This window comes from Anolis sagrei, chromosome 2 (genome assembly GCF_037176765.1).
Source record: "Anolis sagrei isolate rAnoSag1 chromosome 2, rAnoSag1.mat, whole genome shotgun sequence".
NCBI classification, from domain to species: domain Eukaryota; kingdom Metazoa; phylum Chordata; class Lepidosauria; order Squamata; family Dactyloidae; genus Anolis; species Anolis sagrei.
In genome coordinates, this window is record NC_090022.1 from 102,854 (window position 1) to 120,811 (window position 17,958).

Genomic DNA, 17,958 nt, shown 5'->3' on the forward strand with positions numbered 1-17,958 from the left:
TATAAAGGATAAGTCGATTGCAAATAATCAATAATGCAACACTGCCATCAATATAACTGTTATGAGGGGATGTCTCTCTGATTAACTTCCGCTGCCACCATAAACTACAAAATACAGGAACACTCCAGCTGCTCAAAATATTAAAAGTACTTTTAGGACCACCAAGCACTGTGTCTTCTTATTTGTTTCTTTAAAACAAAACAGTTGAGGTTGATTGGAAAAAAAAAACTATAGCCACAAAGGCACACTTGACTCAGGCTTTTTAGGTTTTAAAAATAATCAAGGAAAGTTTATTGATGGAATACATAAGGAAGTAAATGCTGTTTAATAATCTTGGCTGTTACATAGAAATTTTGGTTCTGGTCTTCAAAGCGTGATGGTTACATGTAATGGCTCTTTCTTTGTTACAGATACAGAGATTTTCTTCTCTTTATAAACCAGTACACTTGACAGGAACTGAATCTCTGTCAAGATACAACTGTAGCTTAGCTACCCTAAACTGTGGCCTAGCTAACTACACTCCAGCTATCCCTCCCTGATAGCTGTTCCAGTTTGCTACAGCTTACTTCGCTGCCAAACCTAAGGCAAACTGCCTTCTCTTAACTAATCTCAAAACACCAACTCCTAAACCTATCTCTCTATTCCTACTCTAATCACCAACAACAACCGACTGACTGAAAAAGCCCTCTTCTTTCCCTCCAAACCTTGCTAAACTCCGCCCCCTTTTCTAAACCAATCCTGGCTGTTCTAATGCTGACTCAGGCCTAGGACACTCCCCCTCTCTAAAATGGTGTTTTCCCTGAACTAAAATGGCTACTGCTGCCCTCTGCCAGGCCTACCAGAGCTGCAACTAACTAGCCTGCCTCCTCTAGGCCCTGCCATCCAGGCTGGAAAGGTAAGGGATCTTTACACCTAGTTTAACATTATGCATTATAAAATTTCTGCTTCTTTTTGTGATATTGCTTTTTCCCTTTAAAAAATAAAAAGGTCAGAAATTTAGGAAGTTCAAAATGTCTGAGACGGGAGTAGCCGACACACTTGACCCTAGACCATTACGGGGTTTGAGGCCTATTTGACGGTGCCGCGCAGCTCTGGAGTGGCTTGTTGTCCTTCCGTGGCGATTCTTACTCTTCTGCTTCGTGCCACGTCTACGCACGGTTTGGATCATCGTCTGTTGCTTCTCGCCATCGTGTTTATTATTTCAATAAATCTTTAATCACCCTCTTTTGGATATGGTGAGGGATGTTATGTATTATCTGTCTTGCGTATAATGCGGCATTGAATTTTGCCAAGACGTACGCCGCTATGAGTTCCCTCGGGGCGGGATGGAGCCAGAGAGAAATCAAGTAAATAAAGAAAGAAAAACAACTTGTCTTTGGTTTGCATTTCTATTTATCTTAATCCAGCATTTAAATACAATTGGCCCTTCATATTGTTTTGATTTTAGTTTTCATGGATATTACTGTTCATGACTTTGGAATCCATAATAAAGTAGGGATTGTTTTCGAGTTTTGCGGTTTTATGCAAAATCACTCAAGGTTGTAAAAGAGCAAAAGGAAAGAAAACGTATTTCAAGGTTTGATACACCATAAAAGGTAAAGGTAGTCCCCTGACATTAAGTCCAGTCATGTCTGACTCTGGGGTGTGGTGCTCATCTCCATTTCTAAGCCGAAGAGCCAGCGTTGTCCGTAGACACTCCAAGGTCATGTGGCTGGCATGACTGCATGGAGCGCCGTTACCTTCCCGCCGGAGCGGTACCTATTGATCTACTCACATTTGCATGTTTTCGAACTGCTAGGTTGGCAGAAGCTAGGGCTGACAGCAGAAGCTCACGCCGCTCCCCGGAATCGAACCTGCGACCTTTCGATCAACAAGCTCAGCAGCTCAGTGCTTTAACCCACTGCGCCACCGGGGGTTCCTGATACACCATATATGGGTAAAATAAAGGTACACACTTTGTGTGTGCTAAATATGATCAACAGTATCTGGACTTCAGGAAGGCCTTCTTTGACAAGGTCCCCCATGACCTTCTGGCAAGGAAACTAGTCCAATGTGGGCGAGGCAAAACTACGGTGAGGTGGGTCTGTAATTGGTTAAGCGGACGAACCCAGAGGGTGATTCTCCCCAAGGCTTCCTCCTCTTCATCCCGGAAAGAAGTGACGAGCGGAGGGCCATCTGGAGGGTTTCCTCCTGGGCCGGTCCTGCTCAGGATCTTCATCAATGGGTTAGACGAAGGGCTAGAAGGCAGGATCGTCAGACGGGACCAAATGGGGAGGGAGAGCCAATACTCCAGAGGATAGGAGCAGGATTCAAAACGATCTTGACAGATTAGAGAGATGAAGGGCCAAAACTAACAAAATGAACTTCAACAGGGACAAATGCAAGATACTCCACTTTGGCAGGAAAAACAAAATGCAAAGATACAGAATGGGGGACAATGAGGCCTGGCTCGAGAGCAGTACGTGTGAAAAAGATCTTGGAGTCCTCATGCTCAACAAGTTAAACATGAGCCGGGAATGTCATGCGGTGGCAAAAATACCAATGGGATGTTGGCCTCAGGCATCAAGAGGAGTCTAGTGTCTAGATCCAGGGAAGTCATGCTCCCCATGCTCTATTCCGCCTTGGTCAGACCACACCTGGAATACTCTGACCAATTCTGGGCACTGCAATTGAAGGGAGATGTTGTCAAGCTGGAATGTGTCCAGAGGAGGGAGAATCAAACGATCAAGGGTCTGGAGAACAAGCCCCATGAGGAGCGGCTTCAAGATGATGTTAGTCCCCCTCCTCTGGACACATTCCAGCTCGTCAACATCTCCCTTCAACTGTGGTGCCCAGAACTGGACACTGTGTGATTCCAGGTAAAGTGGTCTGACCAAGGCGGAATAGAGCATGGGGAGCATGGCTTCCCTGGATCTAGGCACTCTGCCCCTATTGATGCAGGCCAAAATCCCACCGGTTGTTTTTTGCCACCGCATGACATTCCTGGTTCATGTTTAGCTTGTTGTCCACGAGGACTCAAAGAACTCTTTCACGTGGCAGAGGGAAGGGGCAGCTGCCTTCTTTACCACTCCACACCAGTAGTAGTAGTAATAATAATTTTATTATTATTTATTTATTTTGAACACTTTTACCCCGCCCTTCTCAACCCCTGGGGGGGGGGGTTGATGCTACATCATAAAATACAAAACAGCAATTATAACAGTTAAAAAACATAAACATTAAGACATAAAAAATTAAAACAGTATACTTACAGTCCATTGAGCTATTACCAGTCTGTTGGCTATTTAACTAGCCATATACTATTGAGTACTCCGCTTAACTTATCCAAATCCACTTCCAAGCCATAGTCAAACATTATCCATTGTCCTTTAACCTAATTCCCCCAAGGCCTGGCCCCACATCCACGTTTTAACCCTCTTTCTAAAGGTAAGGAGGGATGATGATGATGATGACCTAATTTCCCCAAGAAGTGAATTCCACAGGTGGGGGGCCACCACCGAGAAGGCCCTGTCCCTCGTCCCCACCAAACGTGTTTGAGACCGAGACGGGGCCGAGAGCAGGGCCTCCCCAGAAGATCTTAAACTCCAAGGTGGGATGTAGAAGGAGATACGTTCAGACAGGTACGCTGGGCCGGAGCCGTATAGGGTTTTATAGGTCAAGAGCAACAGTTTGAATTGTGCTCGGAATTGGATCGGCAGCCAATGGAGCTGACACAACAGGGGGGTGGTGTGCTCCCTGCATGACGCTCCAGTGAGTAATCTAGCTGCCACCCGTTGGACTAATTGCAGTTTCCGAACAGTCTTCAAAGGCAACCCCACGTAGAGTGCGTTGCAGTAGTCTATTTGGGATGTGACCAGAGCGTGGACCACCGTGGCCAAGTCAGACTTCCCAAGGTATGGGTGCAGGTGGCCCACAAGACCTGGGGTTCCAGGCTCAGCGATGAGTCCAGGATCACTCCCAAGCTGCGAATCTGCGTTGTCTTCAGGGGGAGTGTGACCCCGTCCAGCACAGGCTGTGACCCTATGCCCTGTTCGGCCTTGCGACTGACTTTATTTATACCCCGCCACCATCTCCCCAGCAGGGACTCAGGGCGGCTTACATGAGGCCAAACCCAAACAACAAATTACAGCAGAATAAAACCGAAAACGCAAATAAACAACATCATAATTGCATAAAACATATTATTTATTTATTTACTTTGCTTCTATACGGCTGTATCTCAAGCCCGAAGGCGACTCACGGCGGTTCACAAACAGTAAAAACAGTAGAAACAGCAGTGGTTCCATACAACATGTAACAATTGACTTAACACATTATCCATAAATTACCAATAAGCAATTACAGTGCACAATTATTACGAAAAACAACCGTACCCAATCTTCTCATCATCCAAGCGTAGTCCAGGTTCGTCGTCCATTGTTCCATTCCTATGTTCCATTACCAGATGGCACTAAATTACTCAAACGCCTGCACAAATATCCAGGTCTTCACCTTTTTGCGGAATACCATTAGAGATGGTGCTAGTCTAATGTCCGTAGGAAGGGCGTTCCACAGCCGAGGAGCCACCACCGAGAAGGCCCTATCTCTCGTCCCCACCAGCCGAGCTTGAGAAGCAGGCGGGATCGAGAGCAGGGCCTCCCCGGAAGATCTCAAAGTCCTGGTGGGTTCATAGGCAGAGATGCGGTCGGATAGGTAGCTTGGGCCGGAACCGTTTAGGGCTTTAAAGGCCAACGCCAGCACTTTGAATTCAGCCCGGTAGCAGATCGGTAGCCAGTGGAGTTGGCGCAACAGGGGGGTTGTATGCTCCCTGCGCTCCACTCCTGTTAACATCATGGCTGCCGAGCGTTGGACTAGTTGGAGCTTCCGAGCTGTCTTCAAAGGCAACCCCACGTAGAGAGCGTTGCAGTAGTCTAAACGGGATGTAACCAGAGCGTGGACTACCGTGGCCAAGTCAGACTTCCCAAGGTACGGGCGCAGCTGGCGCACATTCAATTTCAATTTGTTTTATTTTATGAATAAAATTACAATAAACACAATCACAGTGACAATGGGCGGGCTACATGTAATGATTAAAAGAAAAACTAATTAGAAACTGATTAAAAAAATGAGGTGAGATAAAGGGGAAGCAGGTTATTTGTGGAGGAGGGCTCATTGAAACGGGGTTTGTGGAATCAAGGGAGAGGGGCGTATACTCCAATGTAAACACGGCATAGCAACGCCTACCACCAGCATGTCTTCTTTTCAGGGTATGGTTTATAACGTGCAAAAGCTTAGAAATCCTGCTACAGCTTATTTATTTATTTACTTACTTGCTTACTTTATTTCTATTCTTGCTTTTCTCAGCCCTTAGGCGACTCAAAGCGGTTTACACAACAATGCAAAACATCACAGCTTATTTCATGGGTATGTCTTATTTTTGGGAAACGCCGTAGTTAGACAAATATTTCCCTTCATCACCTTAAATTGTCTATCTCAGAAGACTTAAGAATCTTCGTCAGCTGATGTCATCATGCGTTGTCTTCCATTCTGTACAATTAGGGAGAGATGCTGCGTACCCTAATGGACCCTTTGCCAATCAATGGTAATGACTGAACAGTTACAATTATTAATGGAGGATTACTCAAAGCAGGCATTATTACTATTATTACTAGTACTCTGTTTGGTTATACACTTTATCTCTCCCAAAGGAGATGCAAAGCGGGTTAGAATTAAAAGTATGATCACACAATTTAAAAATATACAAATATGTGGGTTGTTGTTGTGTTTTCCGGGCTGTATGGCCATGTACCAGAAGCATTCTCTCCTGATGTTTCACCTGCATCTATGGCTGGCACCCTCAGAGATTGTGAAGTCTGTTGGAAGTAGGAAAATAGGGTTTATATATCTGTGAAAAGCCTGAAACTGCCAGGCCATTAAATGTTAATCAAGGTGGCCAATGTAAACATTCACACCTACCTCAAACAGACAAGAGTTCTTTCTCCCACCCTGGACATTCCACAGATGTATAAACCCCATTTTCCCGGTGAACCTTGTGTGCAAATCTTTCCACATTCCATGCATTTAGGTGGTGTCTCCCCCGAGTAGGTCTTTTGATAGAAATGCAGATGTTCACACTGCCTGAAATTCCACATTCCATGCATTTATGTGGCTTCTTTGTGTGGATTATTTGATGGCAAAGCAGATATTGCCACTGGTTGAAGCTCTTTCAACACTGCATGCATTTATGTGCCTTCTCCGCTGTGTAGATCCTTTGATGGCGATACAGATGTTGACTATGACTGAAGCTGTTTCCACATCCCTTGCATTTATGTGGCTTCTCCCCTGTGTGGGTCTTTTGATGGATACACAGATTCCCACTCTGACAGAAGGTCTTTCCTTCATCCCATGCATTTATGGGGCTTCTCTCCTGTGTGGGTCCTTTGATGGGTATGTAGATTCTCACTCTGGCTGAAGCTCTTTCAACATTCTATACATTTATGTGACTTCACCTGTGTGGGCCATTTGATGGGAACAAAGTCCTCCACGCATTTATGTGGATTATCTCCTGTGTGGGTCCTTTGATGGATATGCAGTCTCGAACTGTGACTGAAGCTCTTTCCACATTCCATGCATTTATGTGCCTACTCCCCTGTGTGGATCCTTTGATGGGTACGCAGATGTCCACTGCGACTGAAGCTCTTTCCACATTCAATGCATTTATGTGGCTTCTCCCCTGTGTGGATTCTTTGATGGGTACGCAGATTCGCACCGTGTCTGAAGCTGTTTCCACATTCAATGCATTTATGTGGCTTCTCCCCTGTATGGGTCCTTTGATGGGAACGCAGATTTCCACTCTGACTGAAGCTCTTTCCACATTCTATGCACGTATGGGGCTTCTCCCCTGTGTGGGTCCTTTGATGGGTACGCAGATTGCTACTCTGACAGAAGCTCTTTCCACATTCCATGCATTTATGAGGCTTTTCTCCTGTGTGGGCCCTTTGATGGGTATGCAGTCTCCCACTGTGGCGGAAGCTCTTTCCACATTCCAAGCATGTATGTGGTTTCTCCCCTGTGTGGGTCCTTTGATGAATACGCAGACTTCCACTCTGACTGAAGCTCTTTCCACATTCTATGCATTTATGTGGTTTCTCCCTTGTGTGAGTTCTACGATGGGCACTTATATTCGAAGTGCGACTGAAGCTCTTTCCACATTCCATGCATTTATATGGCTTCTCCCCTGTATGGGTCCTTTGATGGGAAAGCAGATGTCCACTATTACTGAAGCACTTTCCACATTCCATGCATGTATGTGGCTTCTCCCCTGTATGGGTCCTTTGATGGGAAAGCAGATGTCCACTATTACTGAAGCACTTTCCACATTCCATGCATGTATGTGGCTTCTCCCCTGTATGAGTCCTTTGATGGGTACGCAGATTGCTACTCTGACGGAAACTCTTTCCACATTCCATGCATTTATATGGCTTCTCCCCGGTATGGGTCCTTTGATGGGAAAGCAGATGTCCACTATTACTGAAGCTCTTTCCACATTCCATGCATGCATATGGCTTCTCCCCTGTGTGGGTCCTTTGATGGGTATGCAGATGTTCATTGCGACTGAAGTTCTTTCCACATTCCACACATTTATATGGCTTCTCTCCTGTGTGAGTTCGTTGATGTTTAGTAAGAGAACTTCTCCAGATGAAACATTTCCCACAGTCCATACAATTATGTCGCTTCTCCCCTGTCTGTGATTTTGACAAGGAATTGATATTTTCCATTCTTTTACTTTTTTGATTCAAATATTATGCCAGAACTTCACAGATATGTTCTCCTCAACAGGACAAGATTTCCTCTTCTCTGTCTTTGTATGCTGTCGTCTTCTTTCCTCTTTACCAAGTCCCTTTTCTTACAGCACATTCCTCTTTCCTCCTTGAATACACAGGTTTGTAGCTGGAAATATAATTTCTCCAACTTATTTCTTGTTTTTCTCAGTGCTGTGTACTTTCATTGAAGGCAAAGGGCAAAGTGTTCTTCACAAGGTTCATTCAGAGGTTACCTGCCAAAAGAATGAGAGGAAAATCTCATCAGGAGCGGAGAAAAGAAAGATCTCACTGGAGATGAAGAACAATAATCGAGTGCTGTAGCAGGGGAAGAAGGGAGAAAGACTGGCCCAACTCAAAAGAGGCAACTGCCCAAGAAAGAAAAATCTCTGTTCATAGAATCAAAGAGTTGGAGGAGACCTCATGGGCCATCCAGTCCAACCCCCTGCCAAGAAACAGGAATATTGCATTCAATTCGATACAAAGGGGATTATGGGTTGACGAATATTGATGAATCAAGAGACGCCTTTTTAAAGAGCGGTCTCACGACTGCATGGTGGAATTTGCCCTTACTCCAATGAAGCACTGATTATAATTGACAACCAATCAGCCAACCCTTCTCCGGCAAGTTTTATAAGCCACGACGGGCATGGGTCTAGTGCGCATGTGGTCACCCTCACCGCTCCAAGGATCACTTTGCAGGATCAGGCTGCACCAGTTGAAGTGAATCCAATAAGATTAAACTGCCAGGTGTCTCTGTTACCTCACCAGACACTGTAGGAAAGTTGGCGTCCAGATTGGAGCGTATCCGGGGGACTTTATCTGCAAAGTGATGCAAACTGCTGCATCGAGTGTCTGGATTGTCGAGGGGCTCCTCCATCCCAGGAGAGTGAAGGAGCTCCCCGACAACCCGAAACAACTCAGATGGTCTATTTTTTGCAGACACGTTGCGGGCGATCGAGAAAGATTTCTTGGCTGCTTCCAACGCCGCGGAGTAAGCCTTAATAGAGGCTCTAGCCCGTGTTCGGTCGGGAACACTCCGAGATTTCCGCCAAATGCACTCTCGTCTCCGTCTCGAGCACTTCATCAATGCCAGCTCCTCAGTAAACGAAGGAGTTGAACTGACTCTGTGCAACGAGAGGGGACGTTCAGGGGCGATTGTGTCTAGCACCCTGGCTATCTCGTGTTATAGAGATCCACCAGGGGTTCATTCAACAGGATCACCAGCTATCACGACAGACAGATCCCCAGGAGACATCAGGGCTCCATCTGGATCCATAAGTTTCCTGGATCCACAAGTCTCCTCCACTCCTGCGGAAGTTAGAGACAGCGGATAGTCTAAAACTAACCATATAATGGTGGGTCCATGACAATGGAAGAATTTTTTGCTCTTCTGCACCAACATTATTTATTTCGGGCTTTTATATCCTGTCCTCTTTCAACCTCCCATGGTGCCCATACCAGAACAGAAATATACAATTTGGCAGCAGTATAGTAATAAAACCGTATAGAACATTATAAAAGAATCAAGCAGTCAGCAGTCGCCGGTTTGACTCATCATCCAAGGGGCAGTCAGTCAATTCTATAAACGTCGTCATGTCAGTAAGTCAACCTAATCTACAAAGGCCTGATCCCATAGCCAGGATTTCACTTGTTTCCGGAAGGTCAAGAGGGATGCAGCAGATCTAATTTCACTTGGGAGGGAGTTCCATAGCCGAGGGGCCACCACAGAAAAGGCCCTGTCCCTTGTCCCCACCAGGCGTGATTGCAACAATGGGGGAACAATGAGCAGGGTCTCCCCGGATGATCTTAGGGCCCTAGGTGGATCGTAGCAAAAGATACGTTCAGACAAGTAAACTGGGCCAGAACCGTTCAGGGCTTTATAGGCCAAAACCAGCACTTTGATGAATTGTGCTCGGAAGCTGATAGGCAGCCAGTGGAGCTGGCATAACAAGGACGTGTGCGCTCCCTGTACCCAGCCCCGGAGAGCAACCTGGCTGCTGAACGTTGGACTAGTTGAAGCTTCCAGGCAGTCTTCAGAGGCAGCCCCACATAGAGTGCGTTGCAGTAGTCTATTCGGGATATAACCAGAGTGTGGACCATTATCTCTGTTTATTACAAATACTAGGTCTAAAGTATGCCCCGCCTGATGAGTGGGCCCCGATATAATTTGGGACAGGCCGATGGTTGTCATGGCAGCCATGAAGTCCTGAGCTGCACCAGACAAGATGGCCTCATCGCGAATGTTAAAATCTCCCAAGACTACCTGTCGTTGTGAGTCCAACACCACACTAGAGACCACCTCGGCAAGCTCAGGCAGAGAGACTGCTGTGTAGCGGGGTGATCGGTACACCAGCAGAATCCCCAATCTGTCCTGGTTGGCCACTTTCAGGTGGATGCATTCAAACCCAGTAATTGCTAGTTCTGACCTTTAAAATTCTTTACGGCCAGGGCCCATCCTACCTTAGGGACCGTCTCTCCTTCTCCCATCATCATCGGAGGTCGCAACGACCATCCCAACGTGACTTACTTTATATACCGAGTCCTAGAGAGGTGCCCTTGGAAAGGACCAGGCGCAGGTGGGCTTTCTCTATTTCTGCCCCTCCTGCCTTGTTGTGGGATTCCTTATGGCCGCCCTAGATGAGGTGAGCCATGCCACGTGAGTTGGGGCCTTTTGCCCTCGCACTTCAGACCTGGCTTTTTACTAGAGCTTTTGATCTGTGTTAATTTTATCAACATCTGTATGTATGTATTTTTATCCTTTACAATTTAGCTTGTAAATCGCCTAGAGCATCTTGGATGGAGGGCGATTAATAAGTAATTAAATGATGATGATGATGATGATGATTGCGGAATGGAGCATCTGGTCAGAGGGATGGATTCCTGATAGACCACCGCAATTCTGGCCTGTTGATGTACCTTATAGCCCGGTGGACATAGTTGAGTGAGGTTAACCCCAACCAGATCGTCCAACCAGGTCTCAGTAATACAAGCCAGATCGGCCTTTTCTTCCAGGACCAAGGCCTGGATAACAGCTGTTTTACTGTTTACCAATCTAGCATTCATCACCAGGACCTTAAGCCCAGGGGGTCTGTCATGTAAGCTAACCAGCCTAACTTGCCTCAGGGTCGCAAGAACTCTGTTGCGCTTCTCCCTGAGTTGATGAAATTGACCGGATCCTCTCCTCCTCCCCCACACTACCTCAATGGTCTCCCCCCCCCCCCGACTCAGGATCTCCCCACACACCCAAGGTAGGCCAGGGCGGGAGTAATATCTGATGGGGTTAGTCAGCTTTCTGATTCCAGGGAATCAAAAGATATCCTAGTGCAGATGTTTAATGGGGGGGGGGGGGTCCAGGAGACGCAAAAGAAGAGAGTCATCTAAGGAACTTAAGGGACTAAATAGGGGCAATTTCCAAGACTGGGGGCAGTGTTCCTCTTTAACATGGATTTGGACCAAGGATGGAGTGGTCAGACTTTGGAGAAAAACACTTCATTGTCTTGTGTAGATTTCTTCCAACTCAGGAAAAAATGATCCCCGCCCCACGTTTCTAAAGCAAGGCACCTGGAGGCATTGAGAGCACGTTTGCCCGCAAAGCTCTTGACATATTGCATTCTCACAAAACCTATACCACAAAGGTATGAAACATCAGGCAGAACAAATGCAAAGAAAAACACAAATGGGAAATGCAAACTTCTACACCTGCTTATCGCCCTCAAACGTATTGGCCCAACTAAAAGCGTCCAGTAGGTGCTTCAGCAACACTTGTATTACTACTTTAATTGCCAACAAGATGACTGGTTGGGCCTGCTTACGTTTCCTGGGATGGCTCAGAATAGGCTTCTAATTGGCTTTAACCGTTTACTTTTTAATATGTGTTTTTTTTCAGCTTTAAATTATATCCCATGTTGCTTTTATTTTTAGCGGTTTGGGATCTCCTTTTGAGAGAAAGCAGGAAAGGTATGATGATGATGATGATGGGATAACTCTTTAAATTGCAAGGCTGGGCCTTTGCCTTTGGAAACCCTTTGACCTCCAACGACCCTTGCAACCATGCCCTTTGACCCCTGGCATTGTCAGATTGGGCACTGAAGGTCCAAGGTAAATAATAATCATAATAATAATTATTAATAGTAATAATCTTCTTTATTTATACCCCGCCACCATCTCCCCAAAGGGGACTCAGAGCGGCTTACATGAGATACAAGCCCAGCTTGTATCATAAAATATAAACAACAAAACAACATCACAACAAAATAAATAAACCCGTCAAGTAAAATAAACAGTACAAAATAACATAATGGAAAATAAAACACAGCAGGTGGGCCAAAGCATAGAATCCTAGAATCCAAGAGTTGGAAGAGACCCCCTCCTGGGCCCTCATCCAGTCCACCCCCACTCTGCCAAGAAGCAGGAACATTGCATTCAAAGCACCCCTGACAGATGCCATCCAGCCTCTGTTTCAAAGCCTCCAAAGAAGGAGCCTCCACCACACTCCCTCCGGGGCAGAGAGTTCCACTGCTGAACGGCTCTCACAGTCAGGAAGTTCTTCCTCATGTTCAGATGGAATCTCCTCTCTTGTAGTTTGAAGCCATTGTTCCATTGCGTCCTAGTCTCCGGGGAAGCAGAAAGGAAGCTTGCTCCCTCCTCCTCCCTGTGGCTTCCTCTCACATATTTATACATGGCCCTCATCATGTCTCCTCTCAGCCTTCTCTTCTTCAGGCTAAACATGCCCAGCTCCTTAAACCTCTCCTCATAGGGCTTGTCCTCCAGACCCTTGATCTGCTCCCTCCTCCCTGTGGCTTCCTCTCACATATTTATACATGGCCCTCATCATATCCCCTCTCAGCCTTCTCTTCTTCAGGCTAAACATGCCCAGTTCCCTAAGCCGCTCCTCATAGGGCTTGTTCTCTAGACCCTTGATCATTTTAGTCTCCCTCTTCCTCTGGACACATTCCAGCTTGTCAACATCTCTCTTGAATTGTGGTGCCCAGAATTGGACACAATAGTCCAGGTGTGGTCTAACCAAAGCAGAATAGAGCATGGGGAGCATTACTTGCTTAGATCTAGACACTAGGCTCCTATTGATGCAGGCCAACATCCCATTGGCTTTTTTTGCCGCCACATCACATTGCACGACATAATGCACGACATAAAATGATAAAACACTGGATGAGATAGCAATGAAAAGGTACATTTGTTCGGGGGGGGGGGGGGAGCTCATAAGGGACTAAACAGCGGAATTAGACTTTCAAGAAGGTGGGGGAAAGTGCAATAGGAGGGAAACAGTGTAGGTGGAACAAGAGGACTGGAACATATGGCCACATTCCAAAGGCACATTGGAAAAGCCAAGATGGCTGGCCTCACACAGAAGGGGCCGCGGAGCAGGGCAAAGGGACCGGCAGAAGGCACGCAGAGGGACAAAAGGGGGATTTGAACCCGCTGCCATCTGTAGAGTGGCCTAGATTTTTAGGAAAACATGGCTCCCAAATATATGGTTCCTTTTGTGGCCAAAAGCGCAATGCATTCTCTAGCTGCTGAACTGGACCTCCTCCAAAATGATATTCATTCCTCCAGATCAAACTGGCTTTCTGTCAGGCAGGACATTGGTTGTCTTTGCAGACTTCACAACAGGGATCTAGATGGGGAAGCTGTGATGTGGTGGGAGTCTCCCGGAGGACTGCAGCTCCCTAGATGGATCGCCACTATGGGGAAGCAAGGAGGAGAGACGTGCACGCAGGTGTTCACTGCAGGTGTTTTCAGCTCTCCTGCCAACCCCCGACCCACTTTCCCAACCTGACCACCTTCCCTCAAAATCTCCTTTGGGAATCAAAAGACTATTGAAAGGAGGAGGAGGAAGGGAGACAACGAAGGAGTGACTCTCTACCGGCAAGTGTTTGATTATAACGATACACACTCTTACCCTATTGCATACGAGCAGGAATATCTAACCGATATAGATTGCACAAGGTTCTTGTGGGTTTTTTTTGGGCTATAGAGCCATGTTCTAGAGGCATTTCTCCTGACGTTTCGCCTGCATCTATGGCAAGCATCCTCAGAGTAGTGGGGTTACTCACTACCTCAGAGGTACTGAGGAGGCTTGCCATAGATGCAGGCGAAACGTCAGGAGAAATGCCTCTAGAACATGGCTCTATAGCCTGAAAAAAACCACAAGAACCTAGTGATTCCAGCCATGAAAGCCTTCAACAATACACAGATTGCACAGTCTCAATAGTGCAATCGTGATTTGTAATTCTCTGAATCAAGAGAGAAAAGAGGAAGGAAAGGAGGAAAGTATTTCAGTGTGGCCTTGAATCAAAGAGAAGTCTGTCAGTGTAAGATTAATGTATAGTGTGTGTTTAAATGCAATTTGATGTACAATGACTGTGATTGTAACAGGATTGTATTGCCAGAGAGGATTCTAACACAGAAAGGGTTAAACAGTAGAGTTAATAAGCTGTGAAGATGTGACCCTGAGTTCTGCCTTGAGCGAGCAGGGAGGATACAGAGATAAGTCCTTACAGCTTCAGTGAGTGTGTTAGTCTTTCGTTCTTGTCTCTCTGCTGAGTGTGTGTGCTGTATATTTGTGCTGCTTAGTAAAGCTGAATATCTGCTTTCTACTGAAGTCTCCAGCGTCCGTTATTTCGAGCTTCAAAAGCTTCTGCAGCACTCTGACAAAGTCAATACAGCTCTCTGATTCATCAAACGTCCTCCTGAAGCATTGCCAAATAGAGGAGCTTGTTTGCAAAAAACATTCATTTGAAAACTTACCAAAATACGACATCGATTGGATAAATGTGTTTACATAACAAATCCAGCGTTCAGTTGAAACCTCCTAAAATGGAGAAAGGAAAACAACATAAGAAGACCTCACAACCTCTGAGGATGCTTGCCATAGATGCAGGCGAAACGTCAGGAGAAATGCCTCTAGAACATGGCTCTATAGCCCGAAAAAACCCACAAGAACCTAACATAAGAAGATGTTGGCTGAAGGGACAGAAGTTATGAAACCACTGGAAATTCTGAATGGATTGACCCCTAGTGCCATGGGGGGAGGGAGGGAGGGAGGGGGCCATCCTGGCTTCCCAGGGCAGAGAATTTGAGCTGTGTGTCTCAGGCAACGTCCACACGCCCTGTCTCTCAGGATCTCATCCCGGGTTATTTGGCGGCGCAGACTCACAGAATCCAGTTCAAGGCAGAGGATGTGGGGCCAGATCCTGGGAGAGAAGGAAGTGTGGATCCAGGCCGAGGCTTCAGAATTCCAAGCTGGGCCAAGCCAGTCCTGTGAGCCTCGGTCCCAGCGACATGGCTCCCAATGGTTTCATAGAATCATAGAGTCAAAGAGTGGGAAGAGACCTCATGGGCCATCCAGTCCAACCCCATTCTGCCAAGAAGCAGGAATATTGCATTCAAATCACCCCTGACAGATGGCCATCCCACCTCTGTTTAAAAGCTTCCAAAGAAGGAGCCTCCACCACACTCCCTTTGGGGCAGAGAGTTCCACTGCTGAACGGCTCTCACAGTCAGGAAGTTCTTCCTCATGTTCAGATGGAATCTCCTCTCTTGTAGTTTGAAGCCATTGTTCCACTGCGTCCTAGTCTCCAAGGAAGCAGAAAACAAGCTTGCTCCCTCCTCCTCCCTGTGGCTTCCTCTCACATATTTATTATACATGGCTCTCATCATATCCCCTCTCAGCCTTCTCTTCTTCAGGCTAAACATGCCCAGCTTCTTAAGCCGCTCCTCATAGGGCTTGTTCTCCAGACCCTTGATCATTTTAGTCGCCCTCTTTCTCTGGAGACATTCCAGCTTGTCAATATCTCTCTTGAATTGTGGTTTCCTTGAAGAGCGTGGAAGGCCAGCCTCTCCCTCTGTCTTTCCTCTCTGTGGGCACACCAGGCGGGTCTGACTCTTCACCCTGGCCCCCTAATTGGGGGAAGGGGCTCCCTCCCTCCCTTCCTACCCCCCCCCCCCACCAGGCTCCTTCCTCGAGCCCATCCTCCCTCCCCCCCCCTCCTTGGAGGGTCTGCTTTGGGCAGGGAAGGAAGGAGGGGAGGTTGGGGGGCTCCAAGGGGGAGGACTGAAGTGAGGTAGGGGGGACGCCCCTTCGGCACTGCCCTCTGGCCCCCATGATCACCGCAGGGCAGTCTGCTCTGGGCCAGAGAGGAGAGAGGGGGGGGGGGGGGCGGAAGACAGTCCCACCTTGTCTCCTGTGGTATGCAAATAATATAATATAATGTAATATATTGTGTGTGCATATAATATTTATAACATTATAATGTAATACAACATAATCCTAGTAATGACAATATGATATTAGAAATATATATTTCATAGGATATGTAACACTAAGGTAAAGGTTGTTCCCTGGCATTAAGACTCTGGGACTCTGCTGCTCACCTCCATTTCTAAGCCAAAGAGCCGGCGTTGTCCATAGGCACCTCCAAGGTCATGTGGCCATTGGCGTGACTGCACGGAGCACCGTTACTTTAGTCATAATATTACAATATAATGGTCTAGTACAATGTAGCAATATTGAATGCGCATAACAGAGCCCCCGGTGGGTGGCGCAGTGGGTTGAAGCGCTGAGCTGCTGAGCTTGTGGATCGAAAGGTCGCAGGTTCAATTCCAGGGAGCAGCGTGAGCTTCCGCTGTCAGCCCTAGCTTCAACCTAGCAGTTCGAAAACATGCAAATGTGAGTAGATCAATAGGTACCGCTCCGGCGGGAAGGTAACAGCGCTCCATGCAGTCCTGCCTGTGGCCACATGACCTTGGAGGTGTCTACGGACAACGCCGGCTCTTCGGCTTAGAAATGGAGATGAGCACCAGAGTCCCAGAGTCAGACACGGCTGGGCTTAATGTCAGGGGACAACCTTTACCTTATGCGCATAATATAGTACATTGTGTGTAAATGCCTCTGGTGAGCCGCTCTGAGTCCCCTTCCTTCCTTCCTTCCTTCCTTCGGGGTGAGAAGGGCGGGAAAGAGATGTCGTAAATGAATAAATGGAGAGACACAGAGTTGGAAGAGACTTCCAAGGTCACCCAGCCCAGGAAGGAGGAGGGCACCACACAAGCCCTCCCGACAGATGTCCACCCGGCCTCTGCTGAGAGACCCCCGAGAAGGAAGGAGGAGCCCCCCCCCCCCCGCTGGACCCAGCCCAGGAAAGCCTCCCCAGTGTCCAGGGTGGTCAGGGCAGGAGCGAGTAGGGAGGGACCCTCGAGGCCATCCACTCCCACCCCCTTCTGTCGAGCAGGAAGGCACCACCCGATCCCTCCTCACAGGTGGCCATCCAGCTTTGGCTCAAACCTTCCAGAGAAGGAAGGAAGGAAGGAAGGAAGGGAGGGAGGGAGGGAGGGAGGGAGGGAGGGAGGGGGCTCCTCCGAACTCCAGGCAGTCTGAGGGGGGACCCCCAAGGCCACCCATCCTGACCCCACCAGGCACAGAGAGAGGGGGGGGAGGCCGCCCCCAAGAAGGCCCCGCCAAGGGCCACGCAGGCCTGCGCCACTCACGCTCACTCACTCACTCACCCGCACTCGAAGGGCTCTCCTCACGGGGGAAGGCCGAGCCCGAGCCTCCCTCGCCTCTCTGGGACACGCAGGCCGGCCCCTCTCGCTGGGCTTCCGCCAGCAACAAACATGGCGGCCGCGGGCTGGGCGCCCGGAGAGGGGCGGGGCTTCCTGGCGGCGCAGGCCAGTCAGGAGCAAGAGCGCCCCCTTCCTGCTCCGCCAAAGGCCCAGCACCCGCCAATAGGATTTCGCCGCCCTTTCTGGCGTCACCGGTCTCCGGGCAGAAACTCCCCCGAGCGCTTTTCTCCGCCCTTCCTTCCTTCTGCTGCCACTCCAACCCTTCCTTCCCTCCCATTGGGATGCGCCAATGGGAATGGGCCTCCGCTCTCCGCGTCACCAGTCTCCAGGCAGACCCGGCCTCCCGGGCTGAGGCTCCCTCTCCCATTCAATCTGCCATTCAGAGAGAGAGAGGGAGGGAGGGAGGGAGGGAGGGGGGCCAGGCAGGCAGCCATCCCCGGATGTTGGCCACAGTCTCACCCAAGGACTCCTCCACCCAGTCCACAAGCCAGCCTGCCCCCCTCCCCCCTCCCCCCCTGCCTGTTGGGCTTCTCTCCTGCTCCCCTTCAGTCTCTCTCTCTCTCTCTGTGTCAGTCTA

At 48.1% G+C, this 17,958-nt stretch overlaps 1 protein-coding gene across 1 annotated transcript; it reads right to left on the minus strand.

Annotated features, from left to right (window-relative positions):
* Positions 1 to 6,291: 6,291 nt before the first annotated feature.
* LOC132766199 (zinc finger and SCAN domain-containing protein 2-like) lies at positions 6,292 to 17,414 on the minus strand. Its single transcript, XM_067464939.1, has 3 exons — positions 17,325 to 17,414; positions 14,571 to 14,634; positions 6,292 to 8,035 (listed from the first exon to the last, which is right to left on the minus strand). The coding sequence occupies exon 3, from the start codon at positions 7,755 to 7,757 to the stop codon at positions 6,621 to 6,623; it is 1,137 nt and encodes a 378-aa protein (XP_067321040.1). The 5' UTR covers positions 7,758 to 8,035; positions 14,571 to 14,634; positions 17,325 to 17,414; the 3' UTR covers positions 6,292 to 6,620.
* Positions 17,415 to 17,958: the final 544 nt, after the last annotated feature.